The 19,191-nt window shown below is 34.6% G+C and overlaps 1 protein-coding gene across 23 annotated transcripts in view; it reads left to right on the forward strand.

The window, feature by feature from the left end:
• KMT2C (lysine methyltransferase 2C) overlaps window positions 1–19,191 on the forward strand; it is a 190,447-nt gene that overhangs the window by 70,553 nt on the left and 100,703 nt on the right. For all 23 annotated transcript variants that reach the window (XR_009155148.1, XM_058183716.1, XM_058183715.1 and 20 more), the window contains 2 exons: window positions 17,623–17,785; window positions 18,520–18,691. Coding sequence is in view for 22 of the 23 variants with exons in the window: in XM_058183716.1 (XP_058039699.1) it covers window positions 17,623–17,785; window positions 18,520–18,691 (335 nt within the window). In the remaining variant the exon portion in view is untranslated. The remainder of the gene's footprint in view (window positions 1–17,622; window positions 17,786–18,519; window positions 18,692–19,191) is intronic.

Genomic DNA, 19,191 nt, shown 5'->3' on the forward strand with positions numbered 1-19,191 from the left:
ACTTGTTAGCAGTGGGCTATTGGGATCATAGGACAAAGACCTTCTCTGTAGTGGCCCCCATTTTTTGGAAGTAGTTATACCCCTTCCCTGACATGTTTATTCTTGCATTGTTGTACATTTCTGGGTCTTACATATTGGAACAAATTATATGTAAGATAAAGAGATAGTCCATACTGTCCGTATTCTTACTCCCCCCTTTTTTTTCCAGGGATAGATAATTATTTTTATTTTAACAAAGATATGCTTCTTCAAGTAATAAGATTTAAATATGACAATGTAATGTTTAATTTGTCCTTTAAAAATTAAATGATGTCTACAAGTATAATGTTCTGGTCCCTGTTATGGTCATAAACTGAGGACCAACTATATTTAGGTAAAAGTTTCCATTTAAAATTTTAAACTGCCCCATTTAATCCATTGTAATGTTTCAAATAAATACAGGTATAAAAGTTTGTTTCATAGGGTATTCAGGGAGGGAGGGAGGGAGGGAGAGAGGAGGACGGAAGGAAAGGAAAGAAGGAAGATCATAGTCAGTTTGAAAATGGAAATTTAGTCATTGAGTTGAAAGTGTATGGAAGGTTTTTCTCCCAAACTGTCAACCAGTTTTACATATTTATTTAAGGAAGTCCTAATCTAACTGTAAAGGGCTTTACTCAGACCCAATTTGGAATATGGTGTCCGGTTACAGAGACCTTACATAAATAAAAATATGGATAAGATTGAATGAGTCCAGAGACAGGCAACACAGATCTTGGTGTAAGGTCTGAGAGACAAAAATGTATCAGGAGAGATTGGAGAAACTTAATATGTACAGCCTGGAGGACAGAAGGAAAAGTGGGGGCATGATTGAAACTTTTAAATATATTAAGGATGTGAATAAGGTTCTAGAAGTATTTTCAGTATTAAGCAAAAGTCAAGAACATGGAGGCATAACCTCAACTGACAGATGGGAAGTTCAAAAGTAATGCTAAAAAATATTATTTCAGAGAAAGAGTAGTGCAGAGGTCCCCAACTCCCACGCTGTGGCCCAGTACCAGGCTGTGGCCCGTTCAAATAGATCAGTGCAAATGCATTCCCTCGTCACTTGGATGGAATAATCCCTTCTCCCACCAGTCAGTCCTACAAGCTGGAAAGGTTGGGGACCATTGGAGTAGTGAAAGTTTGGAACCAACATCCAGCAGAGGTGGGTCAGTCATTAGTAACTGAATTTAAAGATGCTTGGAATAAACCCGTCCATCATCCAACAAAAATTTAAAAAATATAAAAATTGAAAATAATTATAATTTGAAGGATCTTCAAATCCTTAAGGGACAGATTCTATGGACCACTAGATCTTTTTCTACCATCAGTTTCTTATGTTTCTTATGTTTATTAGATAAAGCTGAAAGTGACTTCAAGTTTCTGTAAGAATTTTAATGAAATAGAGAAGAAAGGTTGAGGTTTAAAGTTTGTTCAGGGCTTCTGTTGATGGTTCTTGGTAGCATTTCTCTAATTTTCTGACCACTTTTATAAGGCAGGCAAGAAGCAATATTTATTTATTTATTTTTGGAAATGTATATTGCTGCCTATTCGCACATGATGACTCAAGGTAGCTTACAAGGATATGAAAATCTCATATAAAAACAATAAAACTAATAAAAGAGAGAATCATATATTCAGTTAATGGGAACTCGCAATATTCCTTGCCTTCCTGCTCTTGTGGATCAAGTAGATGTGACCAGCAAGAGACGATCCTTCAGATAACTTGGTCCCAAGCCATGTAGGACTTTAAAGGTGACAATCAGTACCTTGAATTGCACCCAGAAGCAAATGCATTTCCTGCAAGACAGGTAATACATGTGCACACCGAGGTCTGCACAAAACTATGCGGGTTGCTGTATTTTGCACAAACTGGAGCTTCCAGATGCTCTTCAAGGGCAGCCCCATGTAGAGCGCCTTGCAATAGTCAAGTCGGGAAGTGACTAGGATATGTGTGTCTGTGAGTAGGGATTATTGGTTCAAGGGCATAACTGGTACACAACCCGCAGTTGCGCAAAGGCCCTCCTGGCCAGGACTGCCATCTTCTCTTTGAGCAGGAGTCACGAGTCCAGGAGAACCCCCAGATTACGAACAGGGTCTGTTTGGGGTAGTGCCACCCCATCCAAGACCAAAGATGGCAAGTCTCCCTGGGCCAATGAACCCCAAACCCGGAGCCAGCCGGTCTTGCCAGGGTTTCGTTTCAACCTTTTGCTCCCCATCCAGCCCCTAGCAGCCTTCAGGCACTGCGAAAGGGAGGACACAGCAACACTTAACTCACTACGGGCTGAGACATACAGCTGAGTATCACATTCTCTGTTAATATTAATGAATTATGTGTCTAAAACATACATTTTCATAAATTTGTATTTTAAATAGCTTATGTTCAGGTTTTTCTGCTGTACTAAACACAATAACAGCTTAAGCAGATTCTAAAAAAACTCTAATAGAGTTGAGAATGGTTCTTTTAAATACTGCAGTTCTAAGGAAGGTAGCAGAGAGATCCCCCCCCCTCCGCCCTCTTTTCTGGAAATAAAGCTACCTGCAATTGCTTTTTTCTTGGCAAAGTACAGAGAACCAGTCGTTCTTTACTTTCTCATAATGTTCTTTCTCGGGTACTGCATCTCTGCCAATTTCAGTGGCTCAATAGATGGAACAAAAAACCCACTTCTGATGTTTCAGAAATTCTGAGATCCTAAGTATACACATTTTCTCTTTCAATGAAAAAAATATTAATCAACAAATAAAAACATATCCAAAATAAAAGCTGTGGCTAACCTCCCCTGCAACTACTGATAATTGATTACAAGTTGAAATAACTAAGAAATGATGTATTTATTTTCCTAGAGGGAAAATTAAAAGAATTTGCGCTTGGCTTCATATGAGGGAACTTTCTGTTCATTATGTCAAATGCACAAGAACTTTATTTGAATAACCATTATACTCTTTGAGATTAGTTTTATTCTGAATAATTGAGCTGCTGTAGATTAACTGAAAGCTTGCTTTGGTTGCAGTGAAGTCTGCCTTTTGGGTCTGCCAGATTATATTGCTATGAATGTCCTGGGATCTTTCATGTCTTAATATCCTTATTTTTACATTATTGTCCATGCATTCTGTCAGATTGCCTTTGAAGAAAGTTTTCAACAAGTGAAGAATGCCTCTATTTATGCTCTAAGCATTCATCATTGCACTCATGATAAACTTCACCTTTATTAACCCTACATTAATTAAAAAGACAAAAATATTCCACAAAAATTTGTCCTACACCAAAACACAGAACTATTCTAAGTTAAGCCTCCTTGAAATACAACAGTAGCATTTCATCTTTTTTTCAAGTGTTGAGTTGGCAGTGACATAACCCATACACTAGTTGCCCAAATTGTTGGAGATTTTTTAAGCTGTCCTCCATCTCCTCCTTGTGAAAGGAGAGCATGGCAGGGGACTAAGAACTCCATTCTTTGATTTCCCCTCTTCATGCATTTCACTCTTGCCCTTTAATAGAACAAAGCCATCATGTGGAGGAGTCCCCTTTCTCCCCCAAAAGAGGAGAAAAAAGATCAAGCAAGTTGAAATGTGCAGCACTTTTATATGTGGCTCTTCCTCACCCTGGGTCCATGGAAGGAGTGAGCAGGGATTATCCCTGTCTTGGTAGAAAGGGACCTTGATATAGGTCGGAGGGAGTAGACAAATGGGCAGGTACACGAATTGGAAAGAGCTCTCTTTGGGGCTACTTTTGGGACTAAGGAGTTAGGAAGGGTGAGATTTAACAACTTTTCATAGAATCAAATCAAAGGATAGCCATGGGAAAGCAGTTCTGCACTTGTTCCATTTTTGCTTCTACGATAGTAGCAAAAGATTGGAAATTTGATTAGAGGCAGGAGCAGGGGTAAAATGCTACCGGTTCGAACCGGTTCTGGTGAACTGGTAGTAATAAAAGTTACCTGTTCAGGTGAACTGATAGAAAAAAAAGCTACCGGTTCATCTGAATTGGTATTTCCAAAGATCAGCTGTGGCCTGCAATTTATATTCCCTAGAAAGCAGGAAATCCTGCTTTCTAGCAAATCTAAATCATGCGGCACAGCTGTTTCCCCCCTCACTGTTCTACTTACCTTCAAAAGGCTCCTTTTTCCGTGTGAAGCACACGTTTGGTGTGCACTACGCATGCGTGTACGCACTGTGCATTTGGTGTGCACTGCACATATGTGTGCAGTGTACATTTGGTGCACACTGCGCATGCATGCCACATGCAGGCAGCGAACAGGTGGCAACCCGTGAATGATTTCACCACTGGGCTGGAGGTTGAGGAAGAATTAATATATCTTCCTTGAAAACTGACGCTTCCCTTTAACATGCTATCTGATCAGTAGGCAACATGTAATTCTAAAGGTGCTGTATCTTTCATTCTTGGTCAGGCTGTTTGAGGCTGTTTGGAAGGTATAGTTCAGGAATATATGGAAGGCCACAGATAATTAATTAAAATATAATCATTAAAAGTTAGTAACATTTAACTCGCTGTATGAAAAGTCTTCATTGTTATAGCCCTTGGTCTAATGAAAAATGATCTTCATGTAGCCTTCATGTCAACTTGAGTTTGCAATCCTCTCTTTAGCAGCAATTCAACTACAGGTAGTCCTTAGTTAACAACCTTTTTGTTTAGTGACCAGTTCAAATTACAGTGGCACTGAACAAATAGTACTTATGACAGATCCTCAAAATTCTGGCCAGCACAGCGCAGCTAATAGTCACATAATCACACTCCAGATGCTTGGCAATGGACTTAAATTTACAATAGTTGCTGCCATTTATGCTCTTTCCTTCTGGCTTTTCACAAGGAAGCCAATGGAAAATTCAGAGGGAAGGTCACAAGCCTCTAACCTCCCCACTCACCAGGGGCTTCTTACGTGCCCACTGGCCTGCCTGTGAACTGCCTGGGATGTACCACTTCCTTCTGCCTTGTTCACTGACTTTGCTTGTTGGAAGCTGCATGGAAGTTGCAAGGAGCCCTTTGCTTAACAACCTACAATCTCCACTTGATGATGGCAAGAAGGAGTGCCTGTATTGCCTTTGTTAAGCGATACCACTGTTAGGTGACTAAAATGATTCAATTCTAATTTTAAAACATCATATAGGTATATTATGTTTTAAAATTAGAATTGAATCATTTTATTATGGCTTTTCTCTGGAGTTTTTCAGAGTGCTCTGCTTTTTTGAGATAGATACTCTGCTCATGCCACAATAAATGGTCATTCCATTGCTATCCAGTTTGAAAAATGACTTAAGATATTATTGTTTTCAATTTAATGTTAAAATGTTAATAGAGTATCATTTTTTTTTCTCCCAGACAAATTTGCAAATTATATCTAAGACTGGGAGGTCTTTTATTTTTGGAATATTTCAACCACCTGATGCCAGGAATTTAGCAGATGTTTTTGCCATTCAAAAATGCTTATTAAAACATTATGTGTGTATTTTAAACATGACTTATTAATTAAAAATTAATATTTCATCTAGTTCTTTAGTTTTAGCATATTTCTGTGACAATACATAACTGGTATCTTGTAAATAACTTGCTCTGTAAGAATTCCAACATATACCAATACATACAAGCTATCTGTTTTACCTTATAGTCCTTACAGTCCCTTTCTGATGGAGTAAAAATTGAGCACTGTTTTTTATATTGGGGACCCAATTAAAAAGGCATAAAGGAATATGCCTTCATGTATTAAAAAGAAATAATACATGAAACTAATCACCAGAATCTAGCTGGTTGTGTTCCTTCAGAAATTACATGATAAATAGTATTGTAATTCTATTGTCAAGCTTATTCTGATTTTCACTTTCTTTTTAATAAGTTACCTCCCCCAATGAACGATGAAATATTTTACATGACAAATTTATCATTGCAATCTTTGGAATTTTAATTATTCCAAGTTTGATCCTATGGCCATATATTTGCTAGCTTGTTCTAGAAGTACCAGCAATATGGAATACTTTCGTTGCAAAGCTTTCTTGGTAGTATATACCGAGAAATAACTTTCTTTTTAGCAACCCTCTTTTTTCCCTCTACTGAAATACTGCCCCTTGGTTTCCCATAAAAGCATCAAAAGAAAATCATGTTAGAAATATTCCATATCAATGCACTCTTGGCAGTGAAGCAGGGTAGCAAAGAAAGGCTTGTAAGAACTTTCATTGGTTCTTCAGTGATGTAGAAAAAGACCCTTTCTTGAACTCTACATTTGTATATCTGTTCTAGAATGGAAGAAGAGAGGCTGTCCCTACAAAGAACTTTCAAAGAGAGTTTTGATGCTGAATAAAATAAAATAAAATAAAATAAAGTAAAATAAAAAAAATTATTCGCTTTGAGCCTAAGTGCTCAAAGAAAAGACAGAGTGGTGAAGCTGACAAAAAATGCGCAAAAATACAGATGCAAAAACCTATAGGCCTGTTAAAGGTTCATAGAATAATCTGTATTCCAGGTGAATTCCACTGCAATCTTCTTTTATATACCATCAAAACTGTTTTGTGAGTTCCTAGAATTAATATATCATGACAGAACTTTTACATATTTATTTTCATTAATTGACAAGGAAACATTTAAATCCAGACTTGGATCTAGACGAGTACATAGATGTAACAGAATTGATAAAAATAGGTTTCCCTTCTTCAGACCTCTAAAACCCTCCTGCTCTTCCCCAAAATTTGTGAAGAGAAAGGCTTATCAGATTAGTATATTAATTTTTATTGGAATTTTGGAATGAAGTGGAATAATTTTGGAATAATATATCTTGACTTTACCTAAGTAGTTTGTAGAGCACTCTATGATATTTTGATGTGAGTACCCAAGTATGATTTCTCTCCTGATTTGAAAATATTATCAGAGAGCACTTACCAGTAGTTTCATATCAAACTGGAGAGACATTGCAGTGGGATGCCTTGTAGCTCAGTCCTGAGCCTGGTGCTCTTTAGCAGACTCATGAAGTTTTGAATTGGATGCTTATAAATTTGCAGAAAACTGAGTGAGATAGCTAATATTCTAGAAAAAACAAAGCTGAAAACACTTTTTGTTGTATTAGAGAAGCCCGTTAAAAATAATTAAATGAGGCTTAGTAGAGAGAAATGCAGATTTATTCTCTAGTCCATATTTATTTATATATAGGTTTAAGATGGAGGATACTTGGCTCAATAAAGGGTATTAAGATACTGAGATGGGACGCATGTAAATTCTTATAAAATTATTCCATTTTTAATGCTTAATTTTATTGATTAAATTATACTGCCCACAGCTGCTCTCTGAGAGGGATGGATGGTTAAGAAGTATGTGAAAAACAAACCAACCAACCAAGGAAAAGTGGATTTTGGAATTAAAATAAATCACAACCTAAATATAAATCAATACTGTGATGCGAATGTCAAATCTACATTTTTCAAATTCATTAATAAAAGGATATTTTCCAAATAATGGAAAGAGGACATTTTATTTTATTCTGAGTTACTGAAACATGATCTTATATTAGGTGTCAAATTCAAGGCACTTCAATTTAAGGAGAGTTAAGAGAAAGTAAAAACTGATGCAAAGAAGAGCAATAAGGTTGACAATGGAATTGTAAGCTAAATCTGACACGGAAAGACTGAAAGTGCTAGGTGTGTTTTCCCTCGAAACTATTCAGTTAATGGTAGTTAGGCTATGATTGGACCTCATCAGAGCTTGAAAGATTGTCACTCAGAGGATGATAATAAGATCTCTTCTTTATAATTTTAAACTGCAACCACAAAATAATGACCTTAAGTTATAAGAATGCAGATTCCAGATGAATGCTAGAAATATTTCCTAACAATAAGAGTGATTAGTGACAGTGGAACCAATTATAGAAGAAATTGGTGAGCCTCTCTTCTCTGGATATATTCAGACAAGAAGATGAACTAAAACAGTTGTGTCACATCCATCACCACAGCAACCAATCACATCTCTCTTGCTTCCCTTTAAAAGAAGCTCTGCTAGCTGCAGTGCTATATTTGTTGTTTAGATGAGACTTTGTGGGCAGTTTAGAGATGGACTTAGTAAAGGTAGGTCATTTTAAATAATTGATTTCATACAAATGCATGTCTTGCTTCATTTACAAATTGCAAATTATAAATTAAGATATGCCCAGGTAATTTTAATGGTAAGAGGTGCAATTTCGACTGTAAAAACAAATATTTAAAGAATGTCAAGGATGTATCTATTTTGCCTCCTGTATTATGCAGTGAGTGACATATATTACAATTTGTTTTATTAATTTGCAAATGTGAATAAACAGCTGTGGAAAGTTATAAGCAATAAAATTAGCTATGCAGGAAAATGCACTGTATACAGAAGTAAATACTGAGGGAAACTAATTTTCTATAATTACTTATAGTTTTTAATATAAATACAACAATAATGGGCAAAATAGCTTGAAGAAGGAAGTTTACTTGAATGCTTGCAAACAATTAAAAATAAAATGAAATCCTAATTCCACCACTTTATACACACATATACATAATATTATAGCAAATTGATTAATAATATGCAACAGGAATAGAAATAACCTTAATTTCAATATTGTTTCTAAGTAATAAGCTTATTTCAGTATTATAATTGTTGTAAAGGAACTTATGTAATAAATTGCTTGGCAGAACTTTTTAAACATATTTCTTTATGGAATCCTTGTTCTGAAAAATAACTTTTCATTTAATTTAGAAAACATGTGAAAGGTACAGCAGGGTTTGAAGGTTGAATTATGAATAGATTAGGTAATGGTAATAAACTTTTCACCATTGTTTTCTGTCCAAAATCCATTAGGAAATTCTATATTTCCATTTTGCCTAAAATAAATTAGATTACTTTACCGAAGCAACTATAATTACTTAAGTGTAATTGAGTTGGGTTCAACTCTTGTGACTATATGAAAAATTTTCATGATACTTAATAATACCTCTTCCAAATTCTGTTTAGTAATCTCATTGATCCTGTTCATCCATCCAGTGTTTTTCCTTTCTGCTTCCCCCAAGTTTACAAAAAATGAAAATTTTTCTAATCCATCAATTATTCTTATTATCTGTTTAAAATATTGTAGTTTTTGGTTACTTGGTGGAAATCAACTTGTTATTGTTATGTGGTTGAAGTTGCAATCTAATTGCAATCTAATAGAGTAACAATCTGCAAATTCATAATTCAAAATAATTTTTTCTCTTCTTTTTCAGTATCCACTTTTAAATGCTGCACATTACCATTAGAGCATTGCTTTCATTATTCTTATCTTTGTTGTGATGGAAATATCATTATCCTTTATGATCTTGTCTACATTTATTATTGCCTTCCTCCCTATGATTACTCTTCTTTATCATCCATTTTTATTTATTAAACCTAAGAAAACAAAACTGCTTACCATTGTCACTTCCTCAACATCAACTGTAAGTTCACTCACATGCTGGCTGACATTATCTCTGCCTTCTTAATATTTAACTATAACCAAGATTTTTCATTTCCCATTTTAATTTACAATAAGCTCTTCTGAGTTGCCTTAATCTTCCGATAATAAAGTGATGTTTGCGTATCTGAAATTGTTAATATTTCAGCCTCCAAAGCTTCATCGCTTTAAATCCTGCTGTTAAGCAAATGGTATTTGCTGAAGAAGTAAAACGCATTTAAGGACAATGTGCATCCCTATTTCACACCTTTCCTTTTTTGAATGAAGTTTGTCCAAGTGACTTCTTTCAGTAGCTTCTTGTTCCTTGCAAAAGTTCCTCAGATGAATAATCAGTATTCTGGTACATTCATTAGCCTTTTATGCATTAAGCATTCAGGTATAATCTCGACTACCAAGTGAAGCAATGTAGAAAGGTAGTAGTCAGCAAAGCAAAGGTAAACCAGTTTCTTTTATTGTGGTATCTGATCTTGTGTTTCTAATCTTTTCTCAAACCTGGCTATTCATTTGGCACTTTTTTCTTCAGGTAGAACTCTGTTTTTCTTTTATATATGACCCTAAATAAAATATGGAAAAATTAGTGCACTGGTTCAGTCATTTACCTTGCATCTGTGGTCTTCCATATATACCAATTTTTGCTGTATCTAGGCTATACAATCGTACTCCATACAATATTCTTCTTTGTAACCTATTTTAGCAGCACTTGTCATACTTCACTTTGCAGTACAGTCGGTTCCTGAATATATTTCCTCTCTCAAGATGTTTCTTAGTCATTCTACAATTCATCTTTGCAAAAGATTTTTGTACAATATTTCATAAGCCTCTAGGATCAATGTAGGTTTTGCAAAAATTAAGGAACATTGCAATAGATGTCTTTGTATACTTTTTCAGAAGAAGATGACTAGTAATCAGATGAAGGAAATGACCAGACTGAGGCCAATGGAGGGCTCATCAATTTGAAGTCCCTTTGTGCCCAGAAGAGATCTGCGTCCAGCCCACTTATAGTCAATCTTTCTCCCAATTCAGAAATCCAGGCAGAGACTTTCTCCCAATTCAGAAATCCAGGCAGATGTTCTTTTTGGAATTTCTCTAAATCTTAAGCAAAATTCTTTTCCCACAAGTTCCAATAATAACAAATTGTCTAGCTCCTTCTGTCTCTCCCCATTTATAATTTCTGTTTTACTTTCCAAAACTCTGTAATTCGTTGTAAGTCTGCAGTCCCTTGCCCTATAGATTTTCCAAACTTTCTTAACTATTTTTTAAAAAAAAATTTTTGCCTCTGAAAATCCTTCTTCCATTTCTTAATTGTTGCATTCATCTTCTTATCAAATTAGTCAAACCATTTCTGCAATAAATCTGATAAAATTAGCCCTTATCAATAAGTTATTCTAGTGAACCCCTGGGTCCTTCTCCCAGTTTGGTAATTTTTCTTGTGGTTGCCATGGTGAGAACGTGAAAATATGTCAGTTACTATGTGAGAATAAAAGGCAAGCTTCTTTTAGTTCCAGTTGGCTTTCTTTGGTCACAATCAGACTGCCTAACTCATATTATTGCAGCCTCATTTTGTAAAATCCACACTGATTGTCCTTATACATAAACCAGTCCACTTTCACACAAAGTCTGGTCTGTTAGTTTAATTACATTTACTATTTTCAAAGACACTTTCATCAAAGGAAAAAATTATTTTTTCTATTTTTTTAAAAAAATCCCACGGTCCTTTTCCACCTGATATTTATAATAATATGATATGATATATAATATCTATAATATAATAAAGACAAGTCAGAGAGTCATTACATGAAAAGCAAAAAGAACAAAGTGCTTGAGAGGCAGATGAAATTGAGATGGAAGCCAAGGTCTGCAGTTCGGCATAAGGTGGTCAAAATCCCATTTTGTTTATTTTATTTGGATCTGCATTAACATTGGCAGCTCATTTATTTTATCTGCTACAAAAATGTCAAACTTCTTGAGTTCCGCATGCTAATTCAATCTATTTTGTTCACATTTTTTAATTGGACAATTCAGAGATGTAATAATGCTATCTCTTTTCATCATAAGCCCTAAGATTAAATTGCTGACTACTGTTATAGGTATTGTATGTGGAAGCTGGTATTCTGTGTCTAAAATAATTAAGAAACATAGCCTTTAGAGGCAAACTATTGTGCTTCCCTCAGGCTTTGCCATAAACATAACCATGGGTGTTTTAACTTGAATATTTTATCAAATGCCTTTTATATGGGATTTATTTCATCCCCAGTATTCAAAGGTTTCTTTTTGGTCTTTCAAAACCTAGGAAAAACAGCTGTTTAACAATGAATTACTAACTAATGCTTCTTTTTGTTGGTTTTTAAATTGGATTGAGAGATATAGTGTCAAAGATTCCCCCCCCCCCATTTAAATTCAGGATTTACATACCCCAGGATTCATTTCCTTATGTATTTCCTGATGAGATGTATATGTCTTCTTGAAGTTCTTTGCCCAGATGTCCCACAAAATTCAGTAAATTAGCTTCTGCGCGTAGAATAACTTCTGTAAAAAATATTTCCGTCATGAACATTTTATCTTTTTTAGTACCAGGAAAACACCATTCTTTTCTTAGGCATTAATTTTTTTCTAGTTTTGATTTTGAGAATTAAGAACCATAATGTGAGTATGACAGGTATTATGTATTCTGCTTTTGCTTTATTACTATATGTTTTATTCTCTTAATTTTTATGATTCGTCTTGTGAACTGCTATTGGGAGGATTAAAAGCATAATGCAAAAGTTATTAAAAATATAAAAATTAAATGTCATATTATTTACATTGATTTTTACATGACTATTGTCTATGTAAAAGGTTAATACCATGAAACTAGGAATTTTTAATAAAAAATTAGCATTTGATAAAATGAACTGAATTTTATAAGAACATAAGACACTTGTTGGATATTCAAGTATTCCGTGAATTGTCTACTGTAATCCCCTATTAAAATAATTTCAATTGGTGGCCATCAGCACATCTCCAGGCATCAAGTTTCAGAGTTTTTCTATCCATTAAGTTAAAAAAAATTGTACTTCACTTTCTTAATCACCGAAAGTGGCAGAACGGATTTTCTGATTGATTTCTATCTGTTGCCACCCCGCTCCAAATTGTTACGGTATGTTTGTTTTGAATGTGGAGCTTCAGACTGATTCCCCTTACCCTTCCAGCTCAACAAACAAATTTCCAAGTAGAAGCCACTCCCCAGCAGTATATGCTTGCTTGCTGCAAGTGTTCCTGTTTGAGCTTGATTTTGCCACAGTTAGCTTTGTTATAATAATAGAACACTTTAAATTGTTGATCTGTTCCATTGTACTAAATATCCCCAATTTGTCCACTGGTTTATTAATACATTTATGTGGTCTAATTGTATTTCATCATGTTGAAAGAGTTGCGCAGCTTATCTTTTTGTTCTGGAGCTCAATGAAAAAACATGTGTTATGAACATTAAAACCTAAAACTCTATTTGATTGTCTATTTTCATTTGATTATGCCTATGTTATTATTCTCTACTGAGGGTTTGCTTCATCCTTTTTTTCATTTTGATAGCTATCCACATTATAAATTAGATGTCTGTTTAAAAACTTCTATTAACCATGATCCACCTACCTACCTACCTACCCACCCCACTCCCTCTCTGAATCTTCTGCTGTTTACAGTTTTATACTGTTATACTGTTTAATGATGTGCACATAACAGAAAATGTTTTTATAAAAACTCCTCAACTTATGACTCCAATTGAGCCCACAAGTCATGGCGGTTGTTAAATGGGCCATTACATGACCAACTTAATTTTATGACAATTTTTTTTTTGCAGCAATCTTTAAGTGAATGCAGTGGTTGAAAAAGTGAATGCTGCAGTTGTTAAATGAACACTGCAGTTCTGAAATGAATCCATTGTTTGCAGTGGGTGTTTTTTGCCCATTAAGCATCGATTTCTGGCAAAACACATCAAAAATCATGTTCACATGACTACAGGGTGCTGCAAATGGCCATAAATGTGGAGCAGTTGCTGAGCACCAAAATGCCACCACATGACCATGGTGTGGGGGGAGTAGTTGCCAGAACTTCAAATCCCGGTCATAAGTACTTTCTTTTGGGTCTGTCGTAACTTTGAATAATTGTTAAGTGACCATTCATTAAATGAGGACTACCTAAAGGATTGTTGTTTCTTTTAATTTAAAAACTGGATATGCACAGAATAGTTGATGTATGGAAAATTCTTAATGCAGTTTATTCTTTTTTACTTAGAAAACTGAAATATATAGAATCAAACTAAATTACACATCATAATGTTTTAAATATACTTAATACTGAAACTGTATTGGAGGAGCATCTATATTAAAGTGTCTTAAAGAAATCTCAAAGTTTCTTTTGAACCATTAATGAATATCACATGGTATTGGTAGCAAAAAGTGATAAATAACAAAAAGTGTAAATTTATTCCTATTAATGAGTAAGAATCTTGGAAGAGAATAATCATGTGGTAGATTTAACAACATAATTGATCAGCGTTCTCTGTATAAACCATTTAAAAATTGATCATCTATGATTTCTACCATTGAGTAATCTATATTACAAGAGAAACAACTATTAGATTGGAATGTAAAATTAACTTAATGCAAAATTAAGAAACAGATGGTAAAACATTATTATAGCTTCTTTATTTCTAGATTAAGGCAAACTATAATAATATTTACTTAATTTAGATAATTGTTACAACTTCTGCTAAGTGTTCACATGATGTTGTTCAGGATTTTTGTAAAACGTTTTGCCAAATAGTTGCAAGCATAAGAGTAATCTTATTGATTGTTTAAAGCATAGAGACCTACTGAAACATTTAGGTTTCTATATTGTCAAATCAATAGAACTAAAAGACAGTGGAAAGTGGTTGTGGAGAAAGAAAGAAAACTTTTTTTTCCGTCTACACTCATTTAGTAAATGCTTGTGAAATAATATACTGTAAAAAATGTAAAACATATTCAACAAATGTAGTCAAATTGAGCAATTCAAAAGGAAACAACAGGTTATATTAATACAGCTTTTGTTGGTTTAGAAATTAAGCTACTACTTTTTCATGAGCTATTAATTTTCTACTAAATTAGTTCTATATAAACAGCTTAGCAATAAAAGTTTATGATACATTTGGGGAATCTTATTTAAAGGTAGAATGTTAAAGTTGTTTTCGGAAAATTGGTAAAGCCGCACAAATGAACAGTTTAGTAGAGAGAAAAGAAAGTTATCATGGAAGGACAAAGAAAATTTTCTCTAGTTAGTCTGTTCCGTATAAAGAACGTAAATCACTATGTGTGGCTACAATGTCAGCAACAAGTTCAGTAATTAAAACATAATCATTCTGCTCTGTTCAATATGACTTTCCACTCTAGCAAATGAGTGAGTTTGCCTAATGAAAGGAGGCTGTTATCTCCTAGCAACCTCCTTCTTTGTAGCTAGACGGGAATGAAGGTTGAGGCTTGGGAAGAAGGAGAGGGGAGGGTGCCTTTTTTACTCCACTCTCCACATTGTTTTTGTTTGGAATAATTGGAGGGATTGAAATTCCAGATCATGAATAACTCAAAAAAAAATAAAAATGGTAAGGTTGACACGCAAGAAAAATAGGAGTCAAAATAGCATCAATCTCCTAATTTTTTTTATCATACCAGTATTTGTTGTGATTTCTTTAATCATAGTGTGTCAGGATTTTATCTTCTTAATATTAGGCTTGCTCATCATTTGATAAGGATGCATTGAAACTTATACGGAGGCATTAAAAATTATGTATTGAAATATTTGCAGTATAAGAGGACCTCTAGTAGATCAGATCAGACTAATAGAGAATCAACAGCAGCTAATCAAATGCCTCCAAGAAAGATGGGGCAGGAGAATGAGTATTTAACTCAGAGACACTCGGTAAGCAATTGACGCCGTGAGGCGAACCTGAGTCTTGCTATTCTTTCCCTATCCCCTTAACTACTACACTTCCTTGCTCTTGAACTAAGAAAGAGGAACTGGCCCAAACTCCCTAAAGGAACTTCCATGATTGAGGGGAATTGGAATTTGGCTGGGCGCTAAAAGAGAGTAACTAGTCCAAAGTCAGCCAGTGGGCTTCTGTAGTGAGAGGGGGGACTTGAACTCGAGCTCCCCACTTCTTATCTATCCTACACCATCTAGTTCTGATGTCATCACCTAGTTTCAATAGCATCGCAATGGCATTTAGGCTTATATAACCGCCCAGTGATGCTTTGCAGCATACTCTGGGCACTTCACAACATAGAAGCATTATTTGCCCCAACAATCTGAGTCCTCATTTTATCAACCTTGGAAGGATGGAAATCTGAGTCAACCTTGAGCGCTGTTGCAATCGAACTCCAGGCTATGGGCAGAGTTTGCCTTCAATACTGCCCATTAACCACTGCACCATCATGCTTTGCTTTGAAATACCAATATACTGGCTTGACATAGAGATGGGGGACCAAGTCCCATAAATCCCCACTTAGCATACTGGTTTGGGAATCCTGGAAGTTGAAGTCCATCCATCTTAAAGTTGCCAAGGTTGAAAAGCACTGCTTTTATTTATTTATTTTTTACCCCACCTTTATTATTTGTACAAACAATTCAAGGCTGCAAATATATCCAACACACTTTCTTCCTCCTATTTCCCCCCCCCCCCAACAACAACCCTGTGAGATAGGTTGGGCTGAGAGAGAGTGACTGGCCCTAAGCTTTCATGGCTAAGGTGGACTTGAACTCACAGTCTCCCAGTTTTTAGCATGGTACCCTAACCAATAAACCAAACTGGTCACATGCTTGACCATATATGGTCACATATATATGATATATGTTGTCAATTATAGATGATTTGTATTTTTAAAAAGCCCATATGAAACATTTCTGTAACTCAAAAATGGCAGGATTTTTTATGTAACAATTTTAAAATCATTTTATTCATGTACTTTTTAGTAGTCAAATTGATATAAAACAATACACTCAAGTCTTTTGAATCATAACTTCTTATTTGTACTATATACGAATGTTTTTGCTATGGAGAAAGAAATAAGATCTTATTCTTAGCAGCTATTGCCAAAGCCTCCTGAGCATATTTATTATATCTGGTAGTTGGCTACTTTTCTATATGAATTCTGTAAATGTTAGTAGCTTTAATGCTTTTATAGTTTTTAGTTCAGATTACACACATACTACCTGGTTTATAAAATGGCTTTTTTGGTAAAGTTGTGAAATGCTTTTAATTGCCAGCATAATTACACTATAGGAGTTATAAACAATAAATACAATTAAAATTTCAATCTCTACTCATACTTCTTTACTTGGCACTATAAATTCTTTTCCATCTTTCTCAGGTTTCTTCAGGCTATCGTCATTTCTGGGTTTAACTTATTTATAAAATCAATGGTGACAAGACTAGTTGCATATTTACTGATAAAAATATCAAAGTTTAAGGCTTATCATGTGACTTAAAAAGCGTAATGGAAAATGTCAAATTATTCTCTCAATAGAGAATTTCCTGGAACTGGTTAGGACACAACAAAAATTCTGCTCTGTGCTTTTATATTTTCTTTTACATGATTATATGACTACATAAACAAAATCAGGTCTGTGGTTAGATCTAAGGCAGTAAGAATTTAGTTAATGAAATGAGCTGTAGGTCTAATGAATAATAATAGGGTATTGCAGTGGCTTAATTGATGGATCAGCATTTGTTGTTTCTGAGTGGGAGAAAAACATACATTTTAATCTCAAAATAGAAAGCTTTTGAAAATACAGGAAGAATATTAAAAGGGGAAAAAGAAATTTCTATTTATTTAATGTACAGGTTAAATTCAACCAATTTACTGAATTTACTGAAATAATTACAATTTTAAAAATATAGCATTTACTTTATCGTTGTGCCTGTTGAGTGGCCAATTTATGATATGAACAAAGTTGCTATAATAAATAAACAATGAATTTGGAAATAGGCAACCCAAATTCCAGTAGCCAGCTATAAATTTTAGAAAGCTATGTGACAAATTTCAATGTCTTCAGTCATTTCAAAAGAAGGAATTAATTTAGGGAAGAAAAGAAAGTATAAAGATTCTGTGAACTCAAGCAATGCTGACTGGCCCTGTGTTTTCTGTTTCAGCGATGTGCATACTGCAAGCACCTTGGAGCCACTATCAAATGCTGTGAAGAGAAATGCACCCACATATATCATTACCCGTGTGCTGCTGGAGCAGGCACATTTCAGGATTTTAATAACTTTTCCCTTCTTTGCCCAGATCACATTGACCAGGCTCCGCAAAGATGTAAGTAGTCATATTAAATAATGCTGAAAATATGTAATAAAGCCTCCTAATCAGATGTTTGTTTAGTTATTTCAAATCTCTATGGATTTGATTGGATATTATTTGCACAGATTGGTTTTGGCTCCTTGGCTGTTGTTTTCATATTACTGATTTTTAAAAAAATGTTTTAATTCGTTGCGCAATGAGCAACTATATAAATCGAAGGAATAAATTAAAAAATAAAAAGAATTGGAGTAGATAGATTTGCCCAGTTTTACTCTTGTTATGTGTTTTTGTAAGCGCTATGATGGGATGAAGGATTATAGGCAAGGAGACGTGCAAAATTAATTTTTCCTCTTTCCTATCTAGTAGCAATTCAAATTAAATGCTGAGAAATGACAGAAGTCAGATTGCCCTATCAGCTAATTTAAGATAAATTTGTCCTGCTCTCTCATCTTACAGCATCTTTCTTGAAATATAAATGGCTGTTCCTGCTGCACTCTTCTTTTTAAGTAATGGCAATAATTTTACTAGTACTGGTTTAAATTTAAAGACTATGATCTGTATATAATAACAGACTCATGTGGACATTAAATGTTTTATTTTCTGGGTACATTTTTCATAAGATAGGTTGTACAATCCTTACTTAACACCTGAATAAAATTTACAAAATTTAAAAAATATATCTAGCTGTTCTATCTTTTGAAAGTTATTTTCCCTATAAAATAACACAGAATTCATCTATTAATTTGTAGCCAAGGAAGAAGCTAATTGTGCAGTGTGTGACAGCCCTGGTGACCTGTTAGATCAACTTTTTTGTACAACCTGTGGCCAGCATTACCATGGAATGTGCCTGGATATACAAGTGACACCTATCAAGCGGGCAGGTTGGCAGTGCCCTGATTGTAAAGTGTGCCAGAACTGCAAGTAAGCAAAACTGGAATATAAAGTGCTAAACCACTGGTCCCTCATTTTAAATTATTGTGTATAGGTAGTCCTTCTTAGTGACCACAATTGGGACTAGAAGCTCCTCAACTAAATTCTGCAATCACTAAGTGGAAAATCATGTGATCATGATAGCTTCATGTCTTCACTTCTGCTTTGTCATTAAGTGAATCTCTATATCGTTAACTGGATCGTTAACATGATCATGACTTACAATTTTATTTTCATGTTCTCCATTAACTGATTAGAATTAGAATAGAATTAGAATAGAATTTTATTGGCCAAGTGTGATTGGACACACAAGGAATTTGTCTTGGTGCATATGCTCTCAGTGTACATAAAAGAAAAGATACGTTCATCAAGGTACAACATTTACAACACAATTGATGATCAATATATCAATATAAATCATAAGGATTGCCAGCAACAAGTTATAGTCATACAGTCATAAGTGGAAAGAGATTGGTGATGGGAACTATGAA

This window comes from Ahaetulla prasina, chromosome 4, assembly GCF_028640845.1.
Source record: "Ahaetulla prasina isolate Xishuangbanna chromosome 4, ASM2864084v1, whole genome shotgun sequence".
Classification (NCBI taxonomy): Eukaryota; Metazoa; Chordata; class Lepidosauria; order Squamata; family Colubridae; genus Ahaetulla; species Ahaetulla prasina.